We start from the raw sequence: 20,333 nt of genomic DNA on the forward strand, positions 1-20,333 counted from the left end.
AGGAGAGAGTTTGTTGATGCAGCAAGTTTCCCAGCCTGCAAAGCAAGGACCCTGCCCACCTTCCTCCTGGGCGCCTGGGGGTCAGATGAGCTGGCACGCGCCAGTAGCAGCCAGGACCACCCAGTACAGGACTGAATCCTGCAAGGGAGTTTTGGTGCTGCCTGCCAGGCTCTTAGGAAGGAGGAGGAGGACTGCCCACCCTCCCCTGCCTGACACCAGCCTCCAGGAGAGAAGGCCTCCCTTTCCCCCATCTTTTCCGTCTTTTGCCAGGCTCAGCAGTGTCCCCTAGTCCCACATCCTGGGCAGGGCACCCCTGGAGGGCAGGGACACTTCCCTGTCAGACCCCAGGAGAGTGTCCAGTCACCAGCAGTGGTATTTTGCTGAGCAGGACCCCCTCCGGCCACCCCCTCACCCCCCACCCTGTGCCGGGTGCTGAGACACACACTCCCAGCATTCCAGGGTCACTGGTCAGGAATCCCTGCCGAACTCCCCCCGGGGAGTATGTGAGTGAGCTGTGTGAGGCCTGGAGGCTCAGCAGGGGGAGGGTGCCTCCTGTGTCTGGGTGAGCCGGCGGCCCATGGGGTTGCTAGGGGGCCAGACAGGTACCGGCTCGAGTGTGGAGACCTATAGCTTGGCTCCCCTCCCCCACGCCTGACCCACTTCACTGAGCCTGTTCACTCCTTTCTCACTGGAATCATGGCCTTTGTCTTTGCTTAGATGAGGAAACTGAGCCCTAGAGAAAGGAGGGGACTTCCCTTGGTCACCCCAAGGGTTCTCATTTAGCCTCACCTCAGGACTCTGGGCGCCAGGGTAGTGTTTACCTGTCCAGCCCAGGTGGACTCAGCCCAAAGTCAGAGGTCATGAGAGGTTGGGTGAGGCCACTGGGGATGTCCCTGTTTCCTCAGTATATCAGCCAAGGACCTGAAGAACATGCTGTCCCAGGTCAACTACCGGGTCCCCAACATGCGCTTCCTCCGAGAGCGTCTGACGGTAAGCACGTCCTGGGCCACCTGCAGGCAGTGGGCGCAGCCCGGGGGCCGCTGGCCGCGGACCTGACGAGCCCCGCCCTGTGCCGTGTAGGACCTGGAGCAGCGCAGCGGTGACGTCACCTACGGGCAGTTTGCTCAGCTGTATCGCAGCCTCATGTACAGCGCCCAGAAGACGGTGCCTGAGCCGCCTGCCCTCCCACGGCCCCTGCCCCTGCTCTCCCACCCCAGCCCCGGCCCTGCTCGCCTCAGCCCCGCTGCCCTGCTCGAGGGCCTTCGGGTGCCATTTCTCCAGCTTTTCTCCTCTGGAGGCCTGCCCCTCTCTGTTGCCCCAGCCTTTCTTCCTGAAAGCCCTTTTCCCATGTGGCCTCCCAGGGGCTCTCGCTCTGACCAGCTTCTGTCTCCTGCAGATGGACCTCCCCTTCTTGGAAGCCAGTGCCCTGAGGTTTGGTTTGAAGTGGGGCGGTGGGGTTCTCCCCTGGTGACTCCTGGTACAGGTGGGGAGGCCGTGGGAGGGAGTGAGCCATGCTGGACCCTTTTGGGCAACTGTGCTGGCTGGGAGCTGGGCTCTGCCTTCCAGGGGGCCCCTCGTTGTCTGTGGGCTGTACCAGCCACCCGGCTGCCAGGTGCTCCCCTTCTTTCCCACAGGGCAGGGGAGCGGCCGGAGCTCTGTCGTGTGTCCCTTCCTGAGTTCCAGCAGTTTCTCCTCGAGTACCAGGGGGTACGGCTGGGTTGGACTGGGCCAGGGTGCCTGGCTGAGGGGGGCTGGGCTCATCACTGGCGGCCTCTCATGTGCACCTCCCCAACCCACCCCCACCAGGAGCTGTGGGCTGTTGACCGGCTTCAGGTGCAGGAGTTCATGCTCAGCTTCCTTCAAGACCCCTTGCGAGAAATTGAAGAACCATACTTCTTCCTGGACGAGGTAAGGCCTACCTTTCACACTCCTCCATCAGAATGAGGGGTGCTGACCAGAACCCCACCTGGATCCCAGGAGCCAGATTCTCCTTAGGGCTGCCACCTTGTTCCTCCCCACTGTCCACCTTGCCCACCGTGATAGACACTGAGCGTCCTTCCTTCCCACCACAGCCATGCCAATGGGCTGGGGTAGTGGCTCACTCTGTCCTTTCCTTCCTGTTCCTGGACAGTTTGTTACCTTTCTGTTCTCCAAAGAGAACAGTGTGTGGAACTCGCAGCTGGATGCAGTGTGCCCAGACACCATGAACAACCCTCTCTCCCACTACTGGATCTCTTCCTCCCACAACACGTGAGTGGCTCCCTCAGCGCCACCTGGCCCACCCTTAGGAGGGAGGCAGTCACCCAACCACCCCTGCCTCTCCTTCCCTGTCCAGGTACCTGACCGGGGACCAGTTCTCCAGCGAGTCCTCCCTAGAAGCCTACGCTCGCTGCCTGCGAATGGGCTGTCGCTGCATTGAGTGTGCGTGGGGGCTGGGGCTGGGGGAGTAGGTTGGGGGGGCCCACCCTCTTGACTGTGGTCATGTTCCTCCCCAGTGGACTGCTGGGATGGTCCAGATGGGATGCCAGTCATTTACCATGGACACACCCTTACCACCAAGATCAAGTTCTCAGACGTTCTGCACACCATCAAGGAGCATGCCTTCGTGGCCTCAGAGTGAGTCGGGGGGGGGGCGGAGGGGAGGAGGAGGGCAAGGGTCAGCTTGGTTCCAGCTCTCTCCTGTGACAGAGGGTCCCCTCCAATGTCCCGTCCCCACTCCCCCTGTTTTTTTATCTTTGTCCTTCTTGGCCTCCCCTCCTTTCTTGCTGCTTGCTTGAGCCATTCTTCCTAAGCTCCTCCCTGTTTCCTGCACCCTTGGTCCCCCTCTTCATGGGTTCTTCGCTAGCCTGTGGAACAAACTAAAGCTCTACCCATCCTCAAAAAATACTTCCTTTCAGCAGCCAGGGCTAGCATCTTCTCTGGCTAGCTCCCCTCTAGACAGGGCCCTGAGGCCCTTGGTTCCTAACACCTTTTCTGAGGGCCTGTTTGGACTGAGTGAGTGTTGACCCCTCAGAATTGTTAGGTCTCTGTCACTGCACTTGTCCCTTACCCTGCAGGTACCCGGTCATCCTGTCCATCGAGGACCACTGCAGCATTGCCCAGCAGAGAAACATGGCACAGTACTTCAAGAAGGTGCTTGGGGACACACTCCTTACCAAGCCCGTGGACATCGCCGCGGACGGGCTCCCCTCACCCAACCAGCTCAAGAGGAAGATCCTCATCAAGGTAACAGTGCGGGGCTCCACACTTCCCAGCACCTCTCCCAGGCCATGGCTCTAGCTGGTGGTCCTCCTGGGTGAGGAGGTGGGGGCTCTGGGACTGGACTGGCACTGCCATGTCCTGCCTGCTCCCCTAGCACAAGAAGCTGGCAGAGGGCAGTGCCTACGAAGAGGTGCCTACATCAGTGATGTACTCTGAGAATGATATCAGCAACTCCATCAAGAATGGCATCCTCTACCTAGAAGACCCCGTGAACCACGTGAGGGCCGGGCCAGGCTGAGCATGGGGGGCCCGGTGGGAGGAGGCCTCCATTCATGGGCCCCACTTCGGTCTCTCCCAGGAGTGGTACCCCCACTACTTCGTTCTGACCAGCAGCAAGATCTACTACTCTGAAGAGACCAGCAGTGACCAGGGCAATGAGGATGAGGAGGAGCCCAAGGAGGTGAGGGGCCCACCCAGGGCTGGGGGTCGGGCTGGGGTCAGAGTCACCGAGCGTTTTTGCTGTTGCCTTTCCCCCCACAGGCCAGTGGCAGCACGGAGCTGCACTCCAGTGAGAAGTGGTTCCATGGGAAGCTCGGGGCGGGACGGGATGGACGGCACATCGCCGAGCGCCTGCTCACCGAGTATTGCATCGAGACCGGGGCCCCTGACGGCTCCTTCCTCGTGCGGGAGAGCGAGACCTTCGTGGGCGACTACACGCTCTCTTTCTGGTAACCCGCTCCCAGTGCATGTGCTGCAGTCCTGACGTGCCCCCCGCCGCCCCGAGACCACCACAGTCTGTAGTTGTCTCAGTTACAGGCTCTCACACAGAGCACGACCTTCTCACACGCACGCACACACGCGTACCTTTCTGGGTGCTTTGAAGCCCTCCTGCGGTCTGCCCGGCACCCGAGCTCCTCAGGCGCCTCACTTGGGCTGGAGAGCAGCGTTCTGGGCCACGCCTGCTTCTCACCGCCTCCCCATCTGCCCGCAGGAGGAACGGGAAAGTCCAGCACTGCCGGATCCACTCCCGGCAGGACGCTGGGGCCCCTAAGTTCTTCTTGACAGACAACTTGGTCTTTGACTCGCTCTATGACCTCATCACGCACTACCAGCAGGTGCCCCTGCGCTGCAACGAATTTGAGATGCGCCTCTCAGAGCCTGTCCCGCAGACCAATGCCCACGAGAGCAAAGAGTGAGGGAGGGGCCAGGGGCCGGGCGGGGGGGCGTGCCCTGAGTGGGGAAGGCCAGGGCTTGACTCCGGTCTGTCCTCAGGTGGTACCACGCTAGCCTGACCAGAGCTCAGGCCGAGCACATGCTGATGCGTGTCCCCCGGGACGGGGCCTTCCTGGTGAGAAAACGGAATGAGCCCAACTCCTACGCCATCTCCTTCCGGTGAGGGGTGTGGCCTCGGGGTGCTCTAGGTGGTGTGGGGCTACTGCTGGGTCTGGGCTGCCCTGACCCCGTGTGACTCTTCTGTTAAGGGCCGAGGGCAAGATCAAGCATTGCCGTGTCCAGCAGGAGGGCCAGACGGTGATGCTGGGCAACTCGGAGTTTGACAGCCTCGTGGACCTCATCAGCTACTATGAGAAGCATCCGCTGTACCGCAAAATGAAGCTGCGCTATCCCATCAACGAGGAGGCGCTGGAGAAGATTGGCACCGCTGTGAGGGCCCAGTGGTTGAGGGGCGTGGCAGGCAGTGACCCTGGGCTAGCTGCTAGGCAGTCGTGGGACAATCTGTCTGTGTGAGACACAGAAGCCAGGGATATTGTAGGAGCTCCTGGACGGGTCACTGCCCAGCTGGGGGCCATGGCGTAGGAGCCAGGACAGTGTCCTGGAGGGAATGTCATCTACGAGGGTGTGTCTGTAAGGATGGGCATGCGTTAGGTGAAGAGGTTAGGGGCTGTGAGCTGGGCTGAGGGGTGAGGAGGTCCTGGAGCTCACACAGGGAGCGGTAGGCCCAAGGCCAGAGGCTTACCTGGCTGGGCGTGGACTAGACTGTCGCCGGGGCAGAGAAGAGAGTTGGCTACAGAAGTGTGGCTGTGGTGGAGGAGGCACAGGGGTAAGACAAAGTTAGAAGCCTGTGGAAAGGGCTCGGGACTGGAACCGTGGCCTTGGACAAAAGGAAGGCATCTAGGACGGGAGGTCCACTTGAGACTTGTCATCAGCGGGCACGGGTGTCCAGGGAAAGGACCTCACACGCTGGGGCCCGGGGCTGGGCTGGTGGATTGGCGTGTGTGGGGCAGGGGCGCCCAGGGGGAGGGAGGGAGCCACTGGGCTAGAAAGTTGAGTGCATGGCCCCTGCGGGACTCCACTGCAGACAGCTCAGCAGCAGTGTGGGCCTTCAGGAACAGAGAACTTTCAAAATCATGGGGTGGGTGTCCAGGGTAAGAATGTGGAGAGAGGGGAGGGCCAGGCCGTGCCCACTGAGGTCTGAGATGCTGGTGGACCCGATGTCCGGGAAGGGGCGGATATGGCCTGGTGAGGCAGGACATGTGGGCCTGCCACACTGATCGAGGGGCCCAGGGAAGCCGGTAGCCACTGTCGTCTGGGTGTTAATGTATCCCGTTCGGTCCTGTTTCCAGGAGCCTGACTATGGAGCCCTGTACGAGGGACGCAACCCTGGCTTCTACGTGGAGGCAAATCCTATGCCTACTTTCAAGGTACAGCGTCAGGCCTCTGGGCACAGGAAGCGGTGGGGGGTGGGGGGGTCCCCAGCTGCTCAGGGCTTACATTGCTCTGCTCAGGGGCCCATCTGTGGTCGTTGTGGAGAAGTGGTGCTTGTGGTTTTCCGAGGCCTGAGAGGTTGTGAGAGATGTGTGGTTTGTGTATGACCACAGCTCTCCCTGGGCCGACCCCCTCCCAGACCTTGCCCCTGGGGGGTCCGCACTGACCCTTCCAGATTGCTCCCCAGGGTAACTCCCCGTTTCCTCCCTGGGTGGCAGCAGGGCAGGGGCAGGCCACACTGGCCAGAAAACTTTGTACTTTTGCTACTGAGTCCCTTACCTTGTGAAGATCTGTCAGAGAGGATCTTCCTCTTTTTGCCTCTTTCTCTAGGGGGTAAAGGAGTTGTGCCCTCTCCCTCAGCAGCCAGGGAGCCTGGGAAGAAGGTTCTTTTCTCCCAGGCTGGGGGGGCCTTGTAGGCCTGGGCTCCAGGAGTCTCCATGGCAGAGGCCCTGGGTCTGTCCTCAGTCGCATCTGTCCTGGAGTTTCCTGTAGGGCCCGTGGTGAGGACTGGAGCTGGGCGGGTTGCCGCGGGTCAGGAGAGGTGAGGAGGGACTGCCGACTCTAACCGGCGCTCTCCCCCTTGCAGTGTGCGGTCAAAGCCCTCTTTGACTACAAGGCGCAGAGGGAGGACGAGCTGACGTTCACGAAGAGCGCCATCATCCAGAATGTGGAGAAGCAAGACGGCGGCTGGTAAGCCTGGTCCCCAGAGCCAGAGCCCGTGGCGGGGGTGGCAGGCCAGGAGGTGGGGGCCCCGCACGGGCACCGGCGGTGCTGGCCGCAGCCTGGCTTCCGTGTGGGGCCTTGACGAGGGCTCCCCTCCTTGTGGGAGTTTGGGGTGGTTGCCGGGGTAAGCACCATGTGGCTTCCACAGGTGGCGGGGGGACTATGGGGGGAAGAAGCAGCTGTGGTTCCCGTCCAACTACGTGGAGGAGATGGTCAGCCCTGCAGCCCTGGAGCCTGAGAGGGAGGTGAGCGCAGAGCCACAGCGGTGGGACACGCCATCACACACAGTGACGCACAGCCTCCGGCCCCTGCGGTCCACACACACCCCTGTGTGTTGTCGTGTGTGCGCTCGTGCGGGGTGTCTGTCGCGTGCACACAGACCTCCCCCCCACGCGTGTGTACAGCGGCCGTGCTGACGAGCCCTTGGGCTTTGCCTTCCACAGCACCTGGACGAGAACAGCCCCCTGGGGGACTTGCTCCGGGGGGTCTTGGATGTGCCGGCTTGTCAGATCGGTGAGCCCCCATCCCGTTTTCCAGCCCACCGTTGCTTAGGGTCAGGCTGTCCTTGGTGGCTCACGGCACGTGCCGAGGGAAGAAGCCAGAAGCTGCCCCCCCCCCCCCGAGCTCTCCCAGTGCTTGGATCCCCCCCCCTTGACGCCCTGGGCTCCTTGTTCACCTCCAGCTTTGAGCCCTGCCTGCTCACCTGGAGCCAGGCACTGTGGGAGACGCGGATGGCTCGCTGACCTCCGCAGTCCTCATAGGCGGGGTCCCGGGGTGGGGCGGGGGCAGGGGACCCAGGGGAGACAGACCGGTTTGGAGCCCCGGCCCACCTTTTCCCGGCAGCCCTCGCGTCCTCTGCTGTCACATGGGCCAGGCTGAGCAGCCCTGTCCCCCAATGATGTGTGGGGAGGACAGGTGGTGAGGGGACACCGAGCCAGTGCCTGGGCTGTGGTGTGGGGGATGCAGAAACGACTTGCCAGCTCTGTCCTCTCTCACTTGCAGCCATCCGTCCCGAGGGCAAGAACAGCCGGCTCTTCGTCTTCTCCATCAGCATGGCTTCGGTGGCACACTGGTCCCTGGACGTCGCTGCTGACTCCCAGGAGGAGCTGCAGGACTGGGTGAAGAAGATCCGAGAGGTGGCCCAGACGGCAGACGCCAGGGTAAGGGAAGCGGGGTGGCACAGGGGCAGCCTGTGAGCCTGTTGGGGGCGAGGCGTGTGGCACCAGGCCCCCCCAGGCCAGGAGCCAGCCCCGTGGGTCTGCCTGGCGGGCACTTGGAAACACAAGCGCAGAGGCCAGAGAAGTCCTGGGCTGGAAGCAGGAGGGACTGGTGGTGTGGAGCGGGAGGAGGGCTTCGCTTTGAAGGTGTGGGTGACAGGAGGAGCCGGGAAGGGCAGGCCAGAGAAGCTAGAAGCAGCCCGGGGCGGGGATGGGGTCTGTGCTGAGGGCTGTGGAGGTACCAACAGGCACGATAAGAACCTGAAAGTGCCCACTGGCTTTGGCAGCAGCAAACAGCCCTAGTGCCACTACCAGGAACCATGGCAGGGTGGTGGCCGGGGTTGGGTGGCAGTGGGCTTCGGGGAGTGTGGCGTGGCAAAGGCAGAGCACCTCCACGGGGCCGGAGCCCCGGCAGGCTTTCATGCTGACTGCTGGAGGAGCCGGGGGGGAGGAGGGAGGCCTCTTCCACTTGAGCCTGGGGCAGCGGAAAGTATTTGTAAGGGTTAAGGGAATTCTGTGGGATGGCCGTTCCCTCCGTGGTTGGCGTGGGCTAGAAGGCTTGAAGGCTACAGGTCTGGCTGCTTTGGAGAACGGGCAGTCACGAGTCCCACAGAGAATGGAAGGTGCTGAGGATTTTACTGGCAGACCCGCTGGTTGAGGGGATGGATTCTGGGGTCTGGGCTGAAAGAGGGAGTGAGAATATGAGTGTAGGAGCCCCTGATGGAAGAAAGCGGGCCTCTGGGGGGATGAGGACAGGATGGGGCGCACTTGCGAGTGGCCGTGGTGGGTAGGTGGCTGCACTGGGGTGGGGGGAGCTGAGGTGATGAGGTTCTTAGGCCTGGGAGGTGGGGTAGAGTCCCTGGGGCACCAGAGACTGAGCCAGAGGCCTGCGTCCCTACTGAAGTCAGAGGAGGCTGCCTTTTTGCCTAAGGGAGGCGGCGTACCCGATGGTCACAAAGCATCACTGGAGAGCGCAGCCAGCCCCAGGACCCTGAGCTGTCATTGAGACTTGGGTGGTGGTGAGGATCCCACCCTCTGAGAGTCTTGGAGGGCAAGTGTGCCCTTCAGGGCAGAGAAGAGGAGGGACGATTCTGGGGTGGGGTTGAGGACAGAAGGGCCCTTGTTTACTGTCCAGTGGGGTCTGGAAGATGCAGGGGAACAGGGAAGGGCTCGGAGAGCCCCTGCGGTGTGGGTGCGCCCTTCTGTGGGGCGGGGGCTCCACCCTGGGGCTAAGGCTGTGTGTGTGTCACCAGCTCACGGAGGGGAAGATGATGGAGCGCAGGAAGAAGATCGCCCTGGAGCTCTCCGAGCTGGTTGTCTACTGTCGGCCCGTTCCCTTCGATGAAGAGAGTAAGGGCCGAGGCCCTGGCGGGGTGGGTTTGGGTGCCCTCCTGGGCAGGTGGAAGACGGAGGAGCATTTTGTCCCTTTATATGGGGGTTGGGGGAGCCGCCTGGGTGGGCCGGCTCTGTAAGCATTCTCCGTTTGGCCCAGAGATTGGCACGGAACGTGCCTGCTACCGGGACATGTCGTCCTTTCCGGAGACGAAGGCGGAGAAATATGTGAACAAGGCCAAAGGCAAGAAGTTCCTCCAGTACAACCGGCTGCAGCTCTCCCGCATCTACCCCAAGGGCCAGCGGCTGGACTCCTCCAACTACGACCCCTTGCCCATGTGGATCTGCGGCAGTCAGCTCGTGGCCCTCAACTTCCAGACCCCAGGTGAGGAGCTGCCCTGTGGGGCGGGGAGGGGGCTCTGCTGGGCTGTGGGGCTGGAGTCCACCGGAGCTCGGCTCTTCCAGACAAGCCTATGCAGATGAACCAGGCCCTCTTCATGGCCGGCGGCCACTGCGGCTACGTGCTGCAGCCGAGCACCATGCGGGACGAGGCCTTTGATCCCTTTGACAAGAGCAGCCTCCGAGGTCTGGAGCCGTGTGCCATCTGCATTGAGGTGCGTGGTGCTCACCTATGGGCTTCAGGGTGGGTGGGGGTTGCTCTGCCGGGGCCCCTTTCCAGAGTGAAGGATAGGGTGTCCGTGTGACGGGTGGGGGCGCACTGCACTGTTTCTGAGCTGGAGGAAGGCGTGACCGTCCTCAGGCAGGAAGGCAGCTGCTGGCCTGCATTGTGGGGCCGGGCCCAGAGTGGTAAAGGCCCGCTCGGTTGCTAAATCACTGGAGTCAGGCTGTCCACTGAGAGCTCAGCTGCCCCCCAGCTCTGTTTGAGAACCGGCCCTGAGCCACTAGGGGCGGGGGGGGGCAGCCCGTGCTGTGGGCTTCGGGCCGGGGGGTGCTGAGGAGAGCATAGGGTGAGCACGTGCTTCTCCCCCGAGAGGAGAGTTCTCTCTTCTTTCCTTGGGGGGATGTCACGTAAAAGATGTCCATGTTAGAACAGACATGGATTTAATGAGGTAGATGCAAAAACTCCCGTGAAAGTGGCGGCTAAAGCAGAGATTTCCAGCGCCACCGCTCCCAGGGCCCTGATGCGGGGAGCCATTTAGTGGGCCGCCTCCTTGGGGCCCAGCAGAGGGCGCACTGCCTACACTGCATAGTGAGGCCTGGGAAGGCACCGAAGGGACCGTCCCCGGCCCATCTTGGCCTGCCTTCCAGGTGCTGGGGGCCCGGCACCTGCCAAAGAACGGCCGAGGCATCGTGTGTCCTTTTGTGGAGATTGAGGTGGCCGGAGCAGAGTATGACAGCGTCAAGCAGAAGACAGAGTTCGTGGGTAGGTCTGCCCTCCCCACTCGCCGTGCCCCGAAGGCCCCTCCACACTCCACACCAGCGACTCTTGTCCTCTCGAGGCGGTGGCCTGAGGCCTTTTGCCCTGACTTTCGCAGTGGACAATGGACTGAACCCTGTGTGGCCTGCCAAGCCCTTCCACTTCCAGATCAGCAACCCGGAATTCGCCTTTCTGCGCTTTGTGGTGTATGAGGAAGACATGTTCAGTGACCAGAACTTCCTGGCTCAGGCTACCTTCCCAGTGAAAGGCCTGAAGACAGGTGAGGAGCCTTCGTAGAGACAGCGCCTGGGGCCTCTCTAGGGGTGTGGGGGCCACGGGGGGCGGGCCCCCTGCTCGGCTCCCTCCCAGGCTGAGGGCCCGGCCTTCCTCCTCCTAGGATACAGAGCCGTGCCTTTGAAGAACAACTACAGCGAGGACCTGGAGCTGGCCTCCCTGCTTGTCAAGATCGATGTTTTCCCTGCCAAGGTAACCGCAGCGCGGGCGGGGGGCCGGCGGGCTGCAGCCTCACAAGGCCCCGGGGGAGGCACTGACCCCACGTGCCCTGCCCTTGTTGAAGCAGGAGAACGGGGACCTCAGTCCCTTCGGTATGTCTCTGCGGGAGCGGGGCTCCGATGCCTCGGGCCAGCTCTTTCACGGCCGGGCCCGGGAAGGTTCCTTCGAAGCCCGCTACCAGCAGCCGTTTGAGGACTTCCGTATCTCCCATGAGCATCTGGCAGACCAGTCTGACAGTCGGGAACGGAGGTGCGGGGATGGAGGGTGGGTGGCATACCGGGGAGATGGGAAGGAGAGCTTGCGGTCCCTTCTGCGTCCTTCTCTTGCTCCTGGGGAGGACTTACCCTTTTCTGGCTTTCCTTGCCTTGGGCTGTCCCACTGGGCTGCGAGCCCCACTGCCAGTAGGGACGCGCTCTCCTTCCGTCCAGGGCCCCACGTCGGACTCGCGTCAACGGAGACAACCGCCTCTAGCCGATCGCCAGCCCCGTGGAGAGCAGCAGGCGCCGCGTGCCTCGTGGAGCGCCGCGAGCTGGGTTCCTGGGACGCGGCCTGCCGTGGCGGCCGTCCTGGCCCTGAGGCCTGGAGCTGGGTTCCAGCAGTGACTGCTAGACAAACCAAGCCACTGATGAGTTGTAGTACTGTTTGGGGCCTCCATGCCCCAGCTCTGGGTGAAGGCGAAACCCGTACTGTGACTCGAATTAATTAAGCACACACATCTGGTCCTGCCTTCTGGGGGTGGAGCCTTCCGTCCGTGGGGCCAGGACCGTGGCTGTAGCCTCTTGGGGACAGAGGCTGCCTCGGCCCGCTGCACGGGCGGCTCGGAGGAACCGCTGACCTTGCCGAGAGAGCCGCAGCAGCCTCGCTGGGCCAGGGAAGCAGCCCCGAGTTTACATCATCCTGGAGCTTCACAACCCCAGCCGGGAAGGGGTGAGGGTCGCTGGCCGCGGAGCCAGGGCGGGGCAGCACAGGACCCGCCTGGAGAGGGGCTCCGCCGGCTCGAGGAAGAGGACACAGCACAAGGGCACGCTGCCCGCGGCCGGGAACACCACCCAGCCCGCAAGATACTTGGGATCGCGTCAGACGCAGCCGCGGCGGGCGGCCCGGGCTGCCGCGGGTCCCCGGGTGAGGGGCCACCTGGAGGATGGCCGGCAGCACCTCAGGACCTTGGGGGGAGGAGGGGGAGGACCCGGACGCCCTGCGCCGCCTGCCTGCTGCCCGAAGCCGGGGGGGCAGTGGGGGGGCAGCCCAAGGCGGGTGCTCTGGATGCAAACCTGGAGTCAGGACCTGCTCACCGGGGCGCCGGAGTTGCGGACGTGCTGGCCCAGCCGCACCGCCCCTCCTGCCCCATGGTCAGCCGTGGCACGCCTCACGCTCACGCAGAGGCCACGGCCAGGCCGGAGGTCTAACGGCCGGAGCGGCAGACTAGAGGCCTTGGTCGGAGACAGGTGCGGCCCAGAGCAGGGCTTTTCCCCAGTACATTCAGGAAACTGCACACACGGACATGCCTCCTTCAGGGTGCCCTCCAGCAGGCCGGCCAGGGGACCCCCTTCCCCCCCCCCAGCCCCCCGCCCCGTCCGAGTTCAGACTGAAGACCACTCTCCCTGTTGCAGCAGCAGACCTGGGATCGGAGCCTGCAGACAGCACGGCAGGAGGATGCTGAGATGATCCTGAGTGTTCATTAAACCAGTTCAAAGTCCTGTTACTGGGCATCTGTGATGTTGGAGATGGAAATTTTAAAGGTTATTTTTTGCACACCCCGTTTCTCACTATCTTCATTATTTCACGTAGGGTATGATTTTCTAGGTCTTCCACTTCTAACCGGAAAGCTGCTTGGTGGGGGTGGGGGAGCAAACTGAGCGAACTTGTCTGCACTGTGGCAGAACTGTTATTTTTATGGATTTTACAGCTCAACTAACAGTGTTACCTTTTCAAGATTTATATATTTATATACTCTTAAGAAAAACCACTGAGCCGTTAAAGCCTTGTTATTACTCGATCCTAATAGTGATTCAGTTTTCTGTAGCTTACTTTTAGGGTAGAAGGTAAATTATTTAACGTTCTATTAAACTTTCCATATCATGGATTGTAAACCGAAGGAAATTATACAAATTTCTGAGAAAATGTATTGGTTTATTTAAACTAGTTCCGAAGTTGTCTTTGCAAGTATGACCTCACAGTCTTGTGCACAGCAAACACATCTATATGTGTGGTTGCCAGCGTTTGGCTTATAATTTAAATATTAACAAAAATCTTAAATTTTATTGGAAAAGCTTTCCTTCTGAAAAGGACTTAAAAAACATCAGTATTTTTCTTCTCAGTAGGATAGTCACTAAATTACCTACTCCTGCTGCTCCCCTTTGGAGGGAAGCCTTGGGGCAGAACCCAGGGGAGGGGAGGGTCTGGCTGCGACCTGCCCTGTCCTCTGGGGACCGGTAAGGCTGTCGGGAATCGGGTAGGTAGGGATGGGAGGAGAAGAAAGAGCAAAGCCTGTTCTGGTGGTCAGGTGGGTTTTGTTTGTTTGAAGGCAAAGACGCCTCAGGATGCTCTCCCGTAGGAACGGAAGCAGGTTGAGTTGCCTGCTTTGCGGGGAGCTGCGGGGACAGCTGCTCAGCGGCTGGCTGCTTCTGCCTAGCTAGTGCAGAGATCCCAGAAAGGAGATGGGAAAGGTCGGGAAGGCAGCCCCGCTTTAAAGGACAGAGGCTGGGGTCCCAGCCCGTGGGCACAGAGGCACCTCGCGGCGCAGCCAGCACTCAGCACATGCAAGCCCGCTGCCCGCGTGTGGGCTTGGGGTGGGCCATTTGCTAGTTGTGCTGGCCTCTTAAGATCGGCCTGCCAAATAAAGCAGCCCCGGGTCCCTTGGTGGGCTCTTGCGGGGGTGCTCAGGAGAGCCGGTTGTCTGGAGACTTGTTAACTGTGGACCATTTGTTGGGTGGTTATTGTGCAGTGGAGGCGGGGGGGGGGGGTTGCACAACTTCCGGGTCAAGCAGATCTCCCCTCTGGGTTCCGAGGTGGGGTGAGGCCGCCCTCTCCTCCAGCTCGTCTGCAGAGGGTATGGCGGGGTCAAGTGTGGCCACCGGCCTGCCTGTGAGGGAGCCCGGGTTTCTGTGGCCTGCCAGCCCTGGTGGTGAGTGGGAGGCCACCCAAGTCCCCTCCCAGCCCACAGAAGCCTCTCCTTTCAAAACAACGCAGCATTCAGAAGTAGGGTGAAAAGGCTTCAATAGCCTGCAACCCAATCTCTGTGCCCAGACCTGGTTGGAAAGGCCGTGCCCTTACCTTCCCCGTGGTCTATGCCCGTGTAGAACAGAAATGACGCACATACACAGTTGCCTGCCTGGTGGATGGGTGGGGACAGGCCTAAAAACCCAGCCCAGGGGGCCTGAAAAGATCTGTCACTGAAAAGATGCAGGTTAAGTATAATCAGTTGGTTCTTAAAATGGTAATGAGTATACCCCTGGTGTGATAATTCACAGACCACACAAAGTGTGGAGAGACCAAGATTTTTAAGTCAAGTCCAAGGCTGATGAAGAGTTACAGGTGCCAGGCATCCCTTTCCTGTATGACAAGTCAGAGCACAGAGACCTAACAACAGTTCCCAAGTTTACAGGTTGGGGGCCGGTCCTGGTTCACTGTAGGTCCCTCTGAGCACCATCCACTTGGAGAACTGGGACCAGTTTAGAATATTTCTTCTTATCCACTGAGACCGTTTGACAGCTGGTATCAGAGCACCTATTGCTCAGGCTCTTGCTGGCCCCCTGGCTTTCTTCTAGAGCTTCTCTGACCTACTCAGAGAGGACAGTCCTTTTCCCACAGACAAGGGGGCGGGTGCGAGTTAACCTGGACTTCCCTGAGCCATGTTTTCCCGCTCCAGAGTCCCGTGGCCAGGTGAGAGCTTTTCTAATCTATGGAGGAAGAGGTTCTGTGCGGGCCTTCCGGTTAGGGGCCGCCTGTCATGGCACAGGCTTGGCTTGTTGGTGTTGACCATTGTTAATCAGAACGTACGTTCAGTCATTTACTGAACAAGTGTCTTTCTGGAGTGTGACTCGGGGAGAGACAGCTCTGAAGTCCTGGCAGCGGCTTCCTAGACCTGAGGCCTGCCTGTCCCCCACCCCACCCCCTTCCCCTGCGACACTGCCTTTGCCTTTCGTCGCCAATGTCTTGATCTTTCATCCTAGCAGAAAACACGACAACCCTCAGTAATGCAAATGCACAGATCAGTTTCACCTCTGCTTCCTCCAGGCCGACCTGACCTCACTGACTGCCCCGGGAGGCCCCACAAGCAGGTGGGGTGAAAGGAGACCCTCACTCAAGCCTGAAGGTTTGGGCCTGTGGTGGGTAGTTGCCTCACCGTGCGAGCAGACCCTGTCCCTGCCGTGGGGCGGCTTGGGCTGGCACTGCCTCCCACCCACTGGGTCAGGCATCACCTGGGAAGCTTCTGACAAATACCAGTGCCCGGAGCCCTAACGGCTCTTTTCCAAAAGCTGCCCAGGTGAACCGAATGAGCGGTCAGGGTTGAGACCCACCAGTTTGGGCAGAGGACACCCAAAAAAACAGGGCCAGGGAGAGGAAGTCCATGGAACCAGGGGCAAAGACAAGCAGTGGATGGCTCCCTGCAGGGTCCCCTCTCCCGCGGTCTCCTGGCTGGCTGGCAGAGCAGGGACAAGGGGACTGCGCCCCGAGTGGCAGGCCCGGACTTCTCGGCCAGCGGACGCATGCGCACAGCACTACCCGCGAGGGTGGCGGCTGACACCCCTGCAGAGAGAGCAGTCACGCCGAGCACCCCCCTCTCTCGAGGCTGCCTTGTGAGAAGGCAGGCGCGGTTTCTGACCCCAGTCGAGGGCCAGTGCCATTCACGAGGATCTGTGGCCATGAGCAGAGGACACAAGGCCCCCTCCTGACCAGGCACGTGCTGAACAACACCTGAAGGCTGGGGCTGGTTCAAAGCTCACTCGTCTTTCCATTTGAGCCCATCAGCTCCCACCACTGCTGTTCTTTTGAAGGGAGAAACCACTACAAGCAGTATCCGGTTATCCCACCAAACTAGTTCACGGAACAAAATAAGGTCCTGCCTCACATTTCAGTTCAAGAGCTCAAGCCCTGTCTCAGCCTGAGAATCCTCCTCACTGGGTCGTTCCTCTGAGAATCCCCAGGGGACTCATGCCCAGGAGTCAGGCAGGCCTTCTGTTTCCTGCCCGGAGGCCACCGCGGCTGCCCCACGGAAGCTCACGGCAACCCCCTGCTGACTGCTACTGCCAACTCTGTCCACAGCTGTGTCCCAAGAAGCCACCGCCTGAGTCTGCACCCACCCTGGGGGTTCGGCTGGTTGGCTTCCGGGCTCCACACCAGGTTGGTCCAGCTCCCAAGGACTTGCTTTACATTTGACACAAAGCCGCTCTCCCAAGGCTTAAGTTGGCCTCCAGAACGGCCAAGCCAGGGACAGGCCCTGGTGTCCACCTGGGACGAGAACTGCCTTGGTATGTCTCTGCCCCAGATGATATTTGTGGGCTCCCTTTTTCCTGTCACAGGCCCTCAGGGTCACCCCCAACAAGATGCAATTGCTCTGAATCTTAGAAATGAGGCTTTTAACGTTCCTTCGAGGCTCCTGGTCCTTACGCATATTCGCCAGCCCCTCCTTAGCGAACAGGACAAGCTCTGCTTTTGAGTACTCTTCTCATGGGGCAAAAAGGGGAAAGAAAAGGACTTGCCAGCATCCTCTTACCAGACACCTGAGGACTCCAGGTCTGACCCCTCTGCCCTTGTCTGTGGAGTGTAATTCCTAAAAACATCACGGTTCCATCACACAGAAGCCAGTCCCGTGGACCCAGCAGTGGAACTTTTCCTGAAGTGGGCCAAGGGGAATGGCCTCGCTCATCCATCCACGTTTAAGGTTTGGGCTTGCCCACTAAATAAATCCGCAGATGTGAAGTGTTTTTAGTTTTTCGGGATCCCCCACAAAATAAAGTCAGCAGATGTGAAATGTATTTATGTTTTTATTTAGGAACAATCAAAAGATTTGAAGTACCATTTCGGCCCATATCAAATTGTATAAGCAGTTTGGCCCTGCTCCCTCATCCAAATCCACAGATACAAAATCTAGGAAATGTGCAATTTGCATTTTAGAAATAGCAGCATCCCCACAGGGGACCTCATGAGGCCTGGAGACTCAGCCCAGAGAGGGCAGCCCACTCCACCGCCTCGGCACAGCCACGGTCCAAAGGCAAGTTACATCTTTCTGTTAAAAACACTTACTCCTGGGTAAAGAATTCCCATCCCACCCAGGCCTGACCCACAGAGTATGCCCCTCGGTTTGGTCTCACACCTGGCGGCCGCAGGGAGTAGGGACCCTCTTGTGTAGTTCGGTAAAGTCTCCATTTGCCTCTGGACAAACAGGGCAGTTGCCTCTTAGCACCAAGATGATCCTGTCTTTCCAGCGTCTCTGGGAGAGAGGCGGCGCCCCAGGGCAAACTGCTCGCCAGCCATTCCCGGCCCTCCCGTGGCCCCGAAGACTAGAAGGTTAGCGGGGGGAAGAAAACCAGCAGGAATCAGGCCCGTCAGGAAGGACCCTGCAGCTGTGACAACCTCCCTGACCTCCACAAAGACTGTGCTCAGTAAACTTTCAATGAACAATGGCCGGCAGGGGAGAGAGGAAGGTTGGCATGTTTTTTCTGTCATAACAATTATGGCACAGTCCGGTCCTCCTGACACAGCTCAACGACGCGCCTGCCCAGAAGCGCCGCAGGAACTCCTCTGCACGGGATGCCCCTTGTCCCCTGGCGCTCGCCTGGCCTCACTGGGTGCCCGCTGACCGTGCGGCGTCCCTCCCCCGCCAGCCAGCACCCGTCAGCCTGGGGCTCCCACCCAGCCAGCGTTTCAAGCAAACTGCCAGAATGAGACCTCTGCATGGGCACGAACCAAGGATGAGTGACCGTCTCTCTTGGAACACCGATTACAGAAGAGCTACCACGGGGGTAGACTGTTACCCTCCACCAGTGGATCTACTCTGGGGTTTGACCCTCGGGAAAGACCACACACTGGCAGCTTTCTATATTCAGTGACTCCGAACAGCCTCTACCCTGGACAATTCACCTTCGGCTCCAGCCGAAGACTCGAAAGACTTCTAAATCACCCATTTATCGTGGAAAGGAAGAGCAGTTACGGAGCATTAGCCAAGAAAAGCCACTAACACTCAAGTGCTCAGGTGTGCACGAGGCACAGCCCGGCTCCGGAAGAAGAGGCACCGACGGCAGGTCACCACTCAGACTCAGGCACCCTGGCTTGCCGCCTGCCCCCCAGCAGAAGAGAAGACGACCACCACCTCTGCAGAGCCCTGCTCGCTGTGCTCACCTCTCCCTCTGGCTCCGGCCTGAGCAGCCACGAGGGCCAGGTTCTGAGGGCCGCGGACGCCTCGGGGCTGGGGACGGCAAAGCGGGAGCCACGTGTTCTTTGTGGATCCTGACCGTCCTGCCGACCAAAAGGTAGGGTTTATAAAAATCACGGCCGCAGGGGCTTGCTGCCACCGTGTCCGTGTGGTGACCGGGGCCTGCCGGTCCGTGCCAGACACCGGGGTTTCCGCCCCTGCTCTGGACTTCGGCAGATACAATGGCTGCTTCCTGCCGGCTCCAGGCTGTCAGGTCTCGAGTCTGGTGAAGGACTGGGACCCCGTTCAAAGGAGTGGCCAGGTTAGCGGCCAGTCTTGACGAGTGCACTCAGGACTGAAAGACAGACACCCCTAGGACCAAATGCTCTGAGCCCTTTACCTCACTCCCACGTGCCCTTGCTGGGTCAGCTCAGAGAACCCCCTTCCCAGGACGACCTGGTGCCAGGAACACCACATAGACTGGGGCAGAAACAAACTCCATCCGAGGCCTCTCTGTTGCATCTGGATGTAGAGCTGGGCTGGGCGGCCAGCCAAGCAGCACCCACGGTCGTCACTTCCACGGTCACTCGGCCCAAATCAAAACTCATCACTTTGATGAGAAGTTGCCTCCGGCCTCCTCAGCCCTGGTGTTACACAGCTTGGCTGTTAGAAATGGCCAGAGAAACAGCATGATGGCTCCCTCAGACTGAAGCCGGGCTGGGAGCGGGGACCATTCAGAAGAAGGCTCGGGTTCCCCACTCCCTGCTTTCTCAGGGCAGGTGCTCCCCCAGCCACGCAGAGATGGCCCCCGAGGTCTGGGCAGGAAGGCTGGGCGGGCCTGGGCTCCTCAGGAAAGAGAACAAAGGAAGCTGTGTCCAGAGCCCTGGAGACGGGGCTCCAGACGGGAGCGAGGAGCACCCAGCCTGTTAGCCTCCCGGCCCAGGCAGCTGCTGGCTCTGGCCTGGAAGTTCGTTCGGTGGATCCTTACCCATCTACAGGGTCTTCTCCAGCATCTGAGCTTTGCACATCGATGGGATAAAGGAAAATTTAAACTTAATACAAAAGGTGTGGGTCAAACCAATAACCTGCCCCAGATAAACTCTGAGCAAGGAAAAAGGGGGAAAAATTAGAAAAAGCCCAAATCCAGGTTTGGTTTGGTTTGACGCTTTCTTCTCGGCCGGTTCTCCTCTCCTACAAAGCGCCTTTATCCACTGGGGCTGTGAGGTTTACACAGACAAAGCTGCTCCAAGGGCAAAGGGCTTACAGGAGGGAGACCAGGCAGCCCAGCCGGGAGCCGCGGGGGGAGGTGCAGAGGGCGCGGGCACCCAGCCTCCACGGAAGGCAGCCTGGCACAGATGGCCCAGAGCCAGAGGGGACAGGGAGGGGACACAGGACCTGTCACTGGGCCACCAACTGAGCAGGATGAAGAGCCACATCTCAGCCTGGAAAACACGCTGAAACTTCCGGTGGGCCAGCCTCCCACGGCCAGCAGGGACGCCGCCGTCTGTGCACGTGGGAGCCCACGAGCTACGGGCCACCACTGCCCAGCTCCCACAGCCGTGCTTCTGGAGAACAGGGAGCACAGCCTCCGCTCGAGGCTCTGGTCCACCGGGACAGCTGCCAGTCACTCGGCCAGGCCAGGCCAGGAGCCCTAAGTCACATGGCGCTACCAAACCCCAAATGCCAACAGGGCCATCCAACCAGGGTGCTCTATTTCAGGAACCTGAGACTCCTGAAAATGAGAACTCTCCTCTCAAATCAAAAAGCTCCTTCATAGTCAAGAATTAAAATAAGTAATCAAAATATGCAAGGTATACGTATCATAAATCCAGCTTTCCTTTATCAGAATGATCTGGTTTCAACTATTACAACTGAATCTACAACCCCATGT

The 20,333-nt window shown here is 60.1% G+C and overlaps 1 protein-coding gene across 3 annotated transcripts in view; it reads left to right on the forward strand.

Annotated features, from left to right (window-relative positions):
* PLCG1 (phospholipase C gamma 1) overlaps nucleotides 1-12,842 on the forward strand; it is a 35,271-nt gene extending 22,429 nt beyond the window's left edge. Inside the window, exons 6-34 of one of the 3 annotated variants that reach the window (XR_013442055.1) lie at nucleotides 906-990; nucleotides 1,081-1,164; nucleotides 1,397-1,431; nucleotides 1,635-1,707; nucleotides 1,807-1,908; nucleotides 2,132-2,250; nucleotides 2,336-2,421; nucleotides 2,496-2,616; nucleotides 3,057-3,225; nucleotides 3,356-3,478; nucleotides 3,560-3,661; nucleotides 3,742-3,929; nucleotides 4,193-4,393; nucleotides 4,474-4,593; nucleotides 4,683-4,863; nucleotides 5,784-5,861; nucleotides 6,512-6,615; nucleotides 6,797-6,893; nucleotides 7,092-7,161; nucleotides 7,651-7,808; nucleotides 9,119-9,215; nucleotides 9,358-9,582; nucleotides 9,663-9,811; nucleotides 10,467-10,581; nucleotides 10,694-10,855; nucleotides 10,973-11,061; nucleotides 11,153-11,337; nucleotides 11,517-12,210; nucleotides 12,699-12,842. Coding sequence is in view for 2 of the 3 variants with exons in the window: in XM_036121368.2 (XP_035977261.1) it covers nucleotides 906-990; nucleotides 1,081-1,164; nucleotides 1,397-1,431; nucleotides 1,635-1,707; nucleotides 1,807-1,908; nucleotides 2,132-2,250; nucleotides 2,336-2,421; nucleotides 2,496-2,616; nucleotides 3,057-3,225; nucleotides 3,356-3,478; nucleotides 3,560-3,661; nucleotides 3,742-3,929; nucleotides 4,193-4,393; nucleotides 4,474-4,593; nucleotides 4,683-4,863; nucleotides 5,784-5,861; nucleotides 6,512-6,615; nucleotides 6,797-6,893; nucleotides 7,092-7,161; nucleotides 7,651-7,808; nucleotides 9,119-9,215; nucleotides 9,358-9,582; nucleotides 9,663-9,811; nucleotides 10,467-10,581; nucleotides 10,694-10,855; nucleotides 10,973-11,061; nucleotides 11,153-11,337; nucleotides 11,517-11,559 (3,361 nt within the window). In the remaining variant the exon portion in view is untranslated. Of the gene's footprint in view, nucleotides 1-905; nucleotides 991-1,080; nucleotides 1,165-1,396; nucleotides 1,432-1,634; nucleotides 1,708-1,806; nucleotides 1,909-2,131; nucleotides 2,251-2,335; nucleotides 2,422-2,495; nucleotides 2,617-3,056; nucleotides 3,226-3,355; nucleotides 3,479-3,559; nucleotides 3,662-3,741; nucleotides 3,930-4,192; nucleotides 4,394-4,473; nucleotides 4,594-4,682; nucleotides 4,864-5,783; nucleotides 5,862-6,511; nucleotides 6,616-6,796; nucleotides 6,894-7,091; nucleotides 7,162-7,650; nucleotides 7,809-9,118; nucleotides 9,216-9,357; nucleotides 9,583-9,662; nucleotides 9,812-10,466; nucleotides 10,582-10,693; nucleotides 10,856-10,972; nucleotides 11,062-11,152; nucleotides 11,338-11,516 lie in introns of all 3 variants that reach the window. The other 2 variants (XM_036121368.2, XM_036121369.2) reach the window with 2 other exon arrangements.
* The last annotated feature ends 7,491 nt before the right edge of the window (nucleotides 12,843-20,333 follow it).

Source organism: Halichoerus grypus, chromosome 10 (genome assembly GCF_964656455.1).
Source record: "Halichoerus grypus chromosome 10, mHalGry1.hap1.1, whole genome shotgun sequence".
NCBI classification, from domain to species: domain Eukaryota; kingdom Metazoa; phylum Chordata; class Mammalia; order Carnivora; family Phocidae; genus Halichoerus; species Halichoerus grypus.